The sequence below is a fragment of the Phalaenopsis equestris genome, unplaced genomic scaffold (assembly GCF_001263595.1).
Source record: "Phalaenopsis equestris unplaced genomic scaffold, ASM126359v1 Scaffold001256, whole genome shotgun sequence".
Lineage (NCBI taxonomy): Eukaryota > Viridiplantae > Streptophyta > Magnoliopsida > Asparagales > Orchidaceae > Phalaenopsis > Phalaenopsis equestris.
The window spans coordinates 36,958-47,149 of NW_018165695.1; the positions used below are offsets into that span (position 1 = coordinate 36,958).

General features: G+C 37.7%; 2 protein-coding genes across 2 annotated transcripts in view; one reads left to right on the top strand and one right to left on the bottom strand.

Annotated features, from left to right (window-relative positions):
• Positions 1 to 1,340: 1,340 nt before the first annotated feature.
• On the top strand, positions 1,341 to 2,571 carry LOC110033686 (leucine-rich repeat extensin-like protein 6; the record flags this gene model as incomplete). Its single annotated transcript, XM_020737741.1, is given in 1 exon segment — positions 1,341 to 2,571. A coding segment is annotated over 1 exon segment (1,145 nt), but the record flags the coding sequence as incomplete, so codon positions are not given.
• Positions 2,572 to 5,621: 3,050 nt separating this feature from the next.
• Positions 5,622 to 10,192, bottom strand: part of LOC110033683 (acid phosphatase 1-like) — a gene marked incomplete at its 3' end in the record, with an annotated part of 29,159 nt that continues 24,588 nt past the window's right edge. Inside the window, 1 exon segment of the mRNA XM_020737738.1 lies at positions 5,622 to 5,789. Coding sequence (XP_020593397.1) covers positions 5,622 to 5,789 — 168 coding nt within the window.

A 10,192-nucleotide genomic window follows, 5' to 3' on the forward strand; every position in this document is an offset into this window, starting at 1 on the left:
TATATATATATTTATTGGCAATGTTTGTGCTGTCTACCATGACTCTTTGGTTGATAGAATTTGCAAGACCCCTGGTGTCCCAGGTTCCATCTTGTCTATGTGCAGAATGATGTTCCTAGGATCATAAGGTTGGTCAAGAGGCTCATCTAATAGCCTCTGGCCAATCTTTTATATATATATATATATATATATTGGCAATATTTCTCTTAAAATAATTTGACTATTTTTCCAAACAAACGATTTTTCTGTGATAGCTTTGTGGAAGGTTGGCAAAAATTTTATCAAATGGGCCAAATTTTGAATGATTTTCCTTTGTCGGATTTATTTATTTGCATCTTTGTGATCATTTTTTTTGCTTATTCATATTATTTATGGGACATTTAAATACAAACTACCCAATCTCTTTGTACTTACATATCAAACGTCTAAATTTTATTTTTTATATTTATACCACCCAAATTTTTGTCACTCGACTTTTTAAGAAGTGATGGCACATTTTCATGTTTTGGAAAGGTGGTATGTAAAAATTAAAGTTTATAAATAGATAGGGATTGAGTTGTGTGGATGTAAATTCCCCCCTCTACTTATTATTATTATTTTTTAATTTCTCACTTGTCTTTTGCTTCATGAAAGCCTGTAAAAGTAGAACCTAGTTCATGTGGCATGTGCTTAAATTTCACTAATTTATATTTAAGATGTCAAATATATATATATATATATATTAAAAAAGGGCAATCGATATTTGGCAAAGGCCCAAATATTAATTTCTAATGCAATTTTTGACTCCATGATGAGAACTCGGTGTCATGTGACTGAAATTTCAAAGCTCTCGCATAACGGTGGGATCGATCCCTTCACGGTGGGATCGATCTCTTGACCTGAGAGGACTTACAGTGACCCCACCACCAAACGGTGGGATCGATCCCTTGACCTGAGAGGACTTATAGTGACCCCACCACCATCATATATATATATATATATATAGTTTTTAATTAAGTAAAAGGGGCATTTACATACACAACTCCCAATTCCTTTACATTTTTGTATCCTACATCTAAATTTAATTCTTTTTTATATTTATATCTTTCATTTTTTTTTATATTACATAAAAAATATCATCTTTTTAGTATCTAAAAAATAATAATAAATATCATCAGTTTAACTTTTAAAATTGATACATTATCTTATGAATAGGCAAGCTGGCGGCATGTATGTAAAAATAGCGATTTAGGGTTAGAGATGTAAATACAGAAGAATTGAGTGGTATGCATGTAAATAGTTAAACGGCTTATTAAAATTAAAAAAAAAAATCGGTGATCTGATGTGCAAGTAGATGTTCAATTTTTTTTTTCTTCCCTCCGAATGGTTAAAAGTGCAAAACCAACCAGAGAGAGCTCCAATACACACACACCCCCTCCCATCCACAATGCAGAGCACCCGCTCCTTCTTCTTCCTCACTTCCGTCCTCTCTCTGTACCCAAAGATCTCAGCTTTCATGGGCATCAGCGTGGGCGTCGGCATCTCGATCTCCGGCAACCCTCCCCCGCCGGATACCACCGCCAACATCGAATACATTGCCCTCCAATCCTTCAAATCCTCCATCTGCGACGACCCCAAACGCATTCTCTCCTCCTGGATCGGCCCCAACATCTGCTCCTACAAAGGCATCTTCTGCTCCGACCCACCCGAACGCCTCCCATCCCCTTCCCTCGTCGTCGCCGTCCTCGATCTCAACGGCGCCAACCTCGTGGGAACCCTAACCCCCGACCTCTCCCTCCTCTCCCACCTCTCCGCCCTCCACCTCAACTCCAATCGCTTCTCCGGATCCATTCCCCTCTCCCTCTCCAACCTCCAATACCTCTCCGAGCTCGACCTCAGCAACAACCTCTTCTCCGGACCTTTCCCTTCCTCCACCCTCCAAATCCCTAACCTCATCTACCTAGACCTCCGATTCAATTCCTTCTCCGGCCAAATCCCCGACGAGCTCTTCCAAAACTCCAACCTCGACGCCATTTTCCTCAACGACAACCAGTTCCAGGGCGAGATCCCTTTCACTCTCTGGTCCTCCTCTGCCTCTGCGATAACCCTCGCCAACAACCAGCTCACCGGATCCATTCCGGTCAGCTTCGGCTACTCCGGATCCGGTCTGAAGGAAATTCTCCTACTGAACAATAGTCTCAGCGGCTGCATCCCGGAAGAGGTCGGTTACGCTACAGGGATGCAGGTGCTGGATTTGAGCTTCAATTCACTTACAGGACATTTGCCGGATTCCATTTCATGTCTCGCCGGAATCGAAGTGCTCAACATTGCCCATAATAAGCTGAGCGGGGAGTTGCCGGAGATAGTTTGTGATTTGAGGAGTCTGATGAATTTGACGGTGTCTTATAATTTTTTCTCCGGAGTGAGTAATGATTGTGCGAGGCTTTGGTTCAGGAATGTAGGGTTTGATTTGGCCGGAAATTGTATTCCGGGGAGGGATTTGCAGCGGCCGGCGCCGGAGTGTGATGGATCGTCGGCGGGGAGTTTGAGTTGTTTCGGGTTGCCGGGAATGAGGCCGGCGGGGTGTGGCGGGGGGGGGGGGGGGGGGGGCGGTGGGATGAGGGGATCGCCGTACTTTTTTAGGGTTTCGGTTCCATGAAAGGCGAAGGAGGGAGGGGTAGGTGAGGAGGCTTTAATGGCTGCGGGCTGCAGAGTTGCTGCTTTTGTTTCATTGCTGGGAAAATGATTATTTATGTTGTAATTTATATTATTGTCGAGGGTATTGCTATTTGTATGATTTATTTATTTATTTATTTATTATTATTATATTTTCATTTCATGCGGGGTATTGGCATTGAATACTTAGAATTCGTGCCGTTTGAAAATTAAAAAAAAAACATAAAAATTAAATTTGAGTATTTTTAATAATAAATTTAATTTGTTTTAAATTTTAAATTTAGTTATAGATTTTACTTTTGAAATAAAAATAAATAAATAAATAAATAAATAAATAATAATGTTGTCAAACAAGTCTTAAGTTACTCTAAAGTTGAAATTGGTATGAATGAAGGTTTGTCTTTTTTGGTTTTAGATTTTAAGCTTGGGTCAAATTCAAGTCTTTGGAGAGACGCCAAGCCTTCCCATCTTTGAATGAATTAACAAAGAGTAATCATAATTATAGAATAAGCACATTGTTATAGTTGATCTCGTTGTCAACAACAATAGTGATGCACACCATGCCGCCACCAGAATATCATTATCTAATCATCGTCGTTGGCTATACTAATCTGACCATCACCACCTGATTGTAATAACATGTGTCGAGCAAACCAAGATGCCCTCATGTATGATCATATGACTATCTTCGCCTAATCATTACTATTTGACCAAAATAAACTTGTTTATAAGATTCCAACCACATTCATCTACAATCTCTCGGCTAACATCACCCATGTACAATCAACCGACCATCTTCAACTATGATCCACATATCACTATCACTGTCACTCCCAACTTTAGTCTTCTAACTACCATCACTCGACTCTACGATCACCTTCCAAGGTTTGGCCAACTATTGTAACCCAGACATGTTTTCCCAAACACCATTGTTTTTCCTTTCTACCATTGTATGATTATGTTCACCTAACCAACATCACTCGGCTCTTTCGAATAACTTTGATCTTAATCGCCCAATTATAATATCTCGATCCCCATCATTCGAGAAAAATCTCTCGGCTATTGTCACTACTATCCTCGTCCAACCACAATCTATTATGTCATGTAATCATAATAAAAAAATTATGATAACTACACTTTCATCAATCAACTATGGTCACCCGATCATTGTCACTTAACAATGGTCACCTCCCTCATGGCCAACCCTCGTGGCCCAACTACAGTCGCCCTACTACTATGGATAGGCTCCAATAGCTATCATCATTCGATTACGGTTTCCAACCTCACCCAACTATAGTCACAAAAGCATGTTCACTTGCCCAACATCACCCGACTATCATCACTTGATTAAAAATTTCTAACTCCGAACTCTTCACTATTGTTGCCAAACTCTTGACTTTTGTTGCCCTATATCATCGCCCACCGACTTGTAGCCCACTATTGCTTATAAAACTAATGCGCAACATCGACGCATGACATCACCTATAAGCTGATGCACCTTGTTAATATGCATCTTCGTTTATAAGACTAATGCACCCTAACACCAATGACTTGAAGACAGCAATAATGAATAAAAGTTCTTCAATTAACATTATAGAATCTATCATCAGTAATTTTTATATAATATATTGTACTAAAACTTTTTCTCAATTATTAAAAAAAAACTACTTATAGCTGATAATATACACTAAACAAATTGTTGAACCATGCTCTATATTATTTTTTCGTTTCAAGGTTTTTACATTGAAACTCTTGTGCCTCTGCACTCTTATAACTTTTAATTTATGTATGTGACTTAAATCAGGAGTCCCATGCATTGATTTGCAAAGAAATTGGTTGTTGATTTCGAAAAAATATTACCTCAGAAGTTTTGATGCAAAGCTTCAATCACAATATGCTACGTATACAGTCCGGCTCTGTCATGCATTAAAATATTTAATTTTTTATATTCAGCAGGGCCGCTCTGTACACTGGGTTTTGATTGAAATTTTGATATAATTTTACGTCAATACTCGTGACATAATATTTTTTCGTAGATTTCACAAATCATAGAAAGATCCGTGACCAGCTACAATTGAATGAGAAAACTATTTATGAAATCTATAGATAAGAGTCGTATACCTTATTTCATTGCTTGTCATTAAAAAAATTCCTTTATTTAGCAAAATAAATAAATAAATAAATAAATAAAAATAAAGAGAACAAAAATTAGGTAAATCATGGCTTAAAATTTATCATTTTCGGAGGGTTTTAACTACCTTTCTATTAATTCTTATTGCCGGAAATAAGATTTACATATATACCACTCAATTCTTATGTATCACATATCCTAGGCCTAAAAAATACTTTTTACATATATACCACCTTTACCCATGCATTAAAAATTGTATTTCATTTCTAAAAAATTAAAATAATGATATTTTTGATTTGATATAAAAGACTTGGATGGCATGAATACAAAGAGCGACTTTTAGGCGTTAAAAGTGTGTAAATACATCAGAATTGGGTGGTATGTATGTAAATGTTCCCAATACATAATTAGATGGTTTATTACTTCCAAAAAATAAATACAAATACAACAAACTCTTGTTATTTTTTAAAGCAATTTATTTGATTGAACAATATTTTAGCCAAATCAAGTGCCTCATCGAATATTCAAGCAAAACAATAAACCCCATTGTGATGCGACATCAAGAACAGCTTACGGATGTTTACAGTTCTTACCTCACCAAATTGATTAGTTTTGCCACACATTTTGACCTACATCCTTACACAAACATAGAATCATTACTTTAGCCAGAGGCAATGATACGAGTTCCAACAAACCTCATGTGCCTAACCAATCCGTACACCAGCGGGATCGAACCCTCAACCTAGAGGACTTAGAACTGACATCGCAGATGACAACCAAAGAATCAGAGAACATGGTGTATATATATATATATATATATATATATTATTTGATAAAATACATTGGGTTTGGGAGCTTGAAGGATCTACTGGCCATTGGTGGTCCAAACAAGTCGCTCCATTGGTCACCAGAGCTGCCATGAATCCGGAAGCCTTCAGCTTTCAATTGAGCCCTCCTCTCTGATTTATATATCACTGCAGGTTTGCCGACATCAGAAGCTTCCCTGTTCCAGCAGAACAGATATCATTAAGATCATAACATCTGCGTATATTTCAAGAAGTATACAAATGCTGCTATTTATTTATTTTATTTTATCTTGAAGGTTGTGTTCGTGTTTGCAGGGAAAATAATTATTTGAGAATAATTAGATGATGAAATCCTCTTTGTTGCTTTTCTTCTTTGTATTTTGAATCTCTGATTGGCTTTATTCCTCCGGTATGAGAGATATGAGAAAAAGCTGAGTTCACATTAAAAAAGTTTCTGCACTGAGCTTAAGGAAATCTAATGGTTAAAAATTGAACTATGATGGAGGTTGGCCCACTATCAGGAGATCATGAGGCCCGCCTCACTGAATAAACAAAGCAATACGAGTAAAGCCAACAAAACCAAAACTGATCAAGCTACAAGGAGGACAATAAGACGACTGAATGATCAAAGCATGAGTCATCCGATTAAAAATGAGACAAAAGAATGTATGAGCCAACCATTAAAGAAAAGTTGACTAGATGCAATAGCCTAATCCTCAGTGAAACCGATTCAAAAGAATGTCAAATTCCGCAAAGCATCTCCGACAATCCCATGAAAACTCCAAAGACTCGTCACTGGGGATCAAAGACAGTCCATCAGAGTGGATCAGCCGACCGAACCATACCGATCAAGCTCAGCAGAAAGAGCACACCCTGGCAACCTAAAGTCAACTAAAGCTTAGCTAATTAAGTCAGAAGGCAGTCAGATGATAAAACCACACATGTAAATTACCAAAAAATATCCTAATGCGTACCCCTTCCAAATGAGGGTAAAAATATAATATCATCATAGTATTATTCCTCTATAAAAAAAGAATAATTTTATGAAGGGGACAAGATTGATCATTGTTAATTACTACTTATCATCGGAAACAAACTCAATTAGATGATGTGGTTGATAAAATCAACTAAGATTAATGAATCAACCATAAGATTAATGATTGGAGGAATTCTTTTCTCTCTAATGGGGGGAGGATTACTTTACTTAGAGTATCTTGATGAGTATTCAACTTTATGCTTTACAGGTTTTAAATCTTAAAAAGAGTACCCAAAACACCTTAGAGAAGTTTTTTTACCAATTCATCTGGTCGGGCACTAATACCAGAAAACACTGGGCCACCTTTGATAAAATCTCTAAACCTTTTACTGTGGGGGGTCTAGGTATTAAGAATTTGAAGCAAATCTCGGATATTAATATGTGCAAGCTTTGGTTCAAATTTCGTGCCAATACCTCCTTAAGGGCCCGTTTCATGCATCATAAATACTGTGCTCGCATAAATCCGGCTATTGTTAATTGGAAAGAATGTGATTCTAAAATTTGGAAAGCCATCACTACTGCCCGCTCGATTGCTGCTAAGTTTATTTTTTGGGATATTGGTGACGGTAACATTTCCTTCTGGCACGAGCAATGGGGTCAAGGCGATTCCAATTTTTCACCTCATTTACTTAATAATAACTTGATTCTCTCAGATTGTTGGTCGAATGGTCATTGGGATGTTAATAAATTAAAAGACGTCATCGGTGATGACTACAGTAAAATTTCAAAAATTCCTATAAGTAAGAGAATGAAAGACATGCCCATGTGGAAAATTTCTACTACTTCTACAAAATTTTTATACTCCAGCATCTATAACTTTAGCAATTGGCATTGGGGCAAGCATATTTGGAATATTATTTTTACTCATTCTATCTCTTTTTTTCTGTGAAAACTTTTACTTAAGCTGCATTCACTTGATGATATTCTCAAACTTAAAGGTCTTAAGATTGCTTCTCAGCGTTATATTTGTAAGAAAGATGAAGAATCCCAAGGCACATTTTCTTTCAATGTGCCTATGCTAGAGAGGTTTGGTCCTTATTAGGACAACACTTCAGGTTTGTTGGTCTCATAGTTCTTACATGATAGACTACTTACGTACTTAGAAAGCTGCTGCCTTGGTTGATAAAAAAATCTTATGCTTTCTTTTGTTGGTCTTTTGGTTTATCTGGGTGGCTAGAAATAGTTTTAAACATTTGCTTACGGATCTGTCTCCTGCTAATACTGTTTCTTATGTTTTAACTTATTACTATCGACTGAATCGTATCTTTGGTTTGGACATTTCTTGCTTTCAACCTCGGGTGAGTAGGACGGCCACCGTGATTAGGTGGCAACCACCACCCCTGGGTTGGACCAAGATTAATATCGATGGAAGCTGGACTTTCACGGCTGCGGGTGCGGGTGGGGTTTTTTGCAATCACTTGGGACAATGTATTTGTCATTTTGCCTCTCCTATTAATGCTTCATCTGCTTTAGAAGCCAAAAGCTGGGCTTTTCTGCTTTTCCTGCTGGTTGCTAACTCTTGTAATTTCTCCAATATCATCATAGAGATGGACACTTTATTGCTTTTTAAGAATTTCAATTGCTTTTTAAGAATTTCGGTACATTTGTTGTACCCATTTGGAATGTTCTTTACACTTGGAAAAGAATTAAGGAGGCTATCGAAATTTTCAATATTAATGTCCGCATGTCTTATTTTTCGTGAAGGGAACTCCCCGGTTGATTGGCTTGCTAAGATGGCTAAGGGTAACACTAATCCTTTGGTCGGTGTTACTCCTTACTCCTATGCATCACTTATTTTATTAAGTGACTCTCTTGATTCCCCTTATATTCGAATTTGATTTCTATTTGATTCCCCTTATATTCTATTCGAATTTGATTTCTATTTTGTTATGTGTGACCTGTTGTATTACCCATTTTTGGTTTGCTCCATATTTGTTGTCCTTCAGTTATGCTATAGGTTTGGATTGAGTGTCCTACTTATTGGCAGATTTTTTATTTTGCTTATATGTCTTCTTGTCCTTCGGTTATGCTGTGCCTTGGTTTAGCAGATTTTTAGTTTTGCAGGTATATTGCTGCAGTGGTATTGTGGAATATTTCTACATATTAATTACTGCTGTGTTTCTAGTTACTTTGCTATACCAATTCTTTCCTATATTGTGTCTATAAAGAATTTTCTGAACTATCATTGGCTGCACTTCCTTATTGCTCTTATGGGGCCCTTTTCGGTTTATACTTTAAGGAGATGTTTCTACTTCTATTTCGAGCTTATGCCTGCTTTGGAATATTTTGGACTAACTTTTCTGCAATGTATAGTTTTTCTTTGGCGGTATGATGGCATCGGTCTGGGAAAATTTACTTGTAGCACCTTGTCAACAAGCTTTAACCTTTCTACCGTAAAGATATGTTATGGCACAAGTTTGGATTGTTCGAGCTACTGGATGAGTTTTCTTGTTTGGAACAATACTTATTTATTTTGATGTAATCCTTTACTTTTTTTGCTTTCCCTTTTGTGTCGCGTTGTACTGCAAATTTTGGACCCCTAGGTTTTTATTTTTTCTTTTGGGTTTTTTAGCTGGGGATCCTCTATCCCTCATTTTGTAACTTCTTTTGAGTATCAACGCGTAAGGAGCCACGAGTTGCTCTTTTATTAAAAAAAATATATATGTTGTATTGTAATCCTAATAGGATCTTATACTCTTTTTCGTGAATCCGAAGAAGTCACCGCTCTAATCCCAAAAACGTTGGCAAATTGCTGAATTTCATTAAATCTCTGTGCTTTTTTGCTCCAAATCTCTCAACAATTCGATCATACGCTAGTGTCATCGCTGACGGTGCCCCCAACTTCCCTTCTTCTTTCTATGACTCTCTTGAGACCGATTCTACTTCTTCTTTCGTTAGTCGTCCTGGCCGGAAGGGTGGGGGGGGGCTTTTCCTCTCTGATGCTGAGAACGTCGATCTAGTGTCCTCTTGTAGGTTGCATTTGGTTGGAAAGTTCATTTATGGGATACCTAAGTTGGATTTTCTTAGAAAAAATTTTGAGTTGATGAAACTTATGGGTGAATGGAAGATTGGCCCTCTGGACGGTAGACATATCTTGATTCAACTGGTGAACGAGGACTATACGCGACTTTTTGCTCAGCGTATGGTTAGGTTTGAGAACTGTGGCATGAAAGTTTTAAAATGATCTGCAAACTTCGATCCTAAGGCTGAGGCTCCTGTTATTCTTGTCTGGATTCGTTTCTCGTCTTTGAAAGTTCATCTCTTCAATCATGAGATTCTGTTTTCGTTAGCAGCCATGTTCGGCAGACCTTTGAAGCTGGATGCCCCCACTTATAATCTCACTAGACCCTCCTTGGCTAGGGTTCTAATTGAGAGGGATGTTACTTTACCCCCTCCGGATGAGGTTTGGATCGGTTCGGAACACATTGGCTACTGGCAACAGGTGGCTTTGGAACAACATCCTTCTTACTGTACTCACTGTAATATGTTTGGGCACGATCAGGTAAACTGTTTTAAATTACACCCTGATTTAAAGAATGGTGTAGGGATAAAAAGTATGAAGTG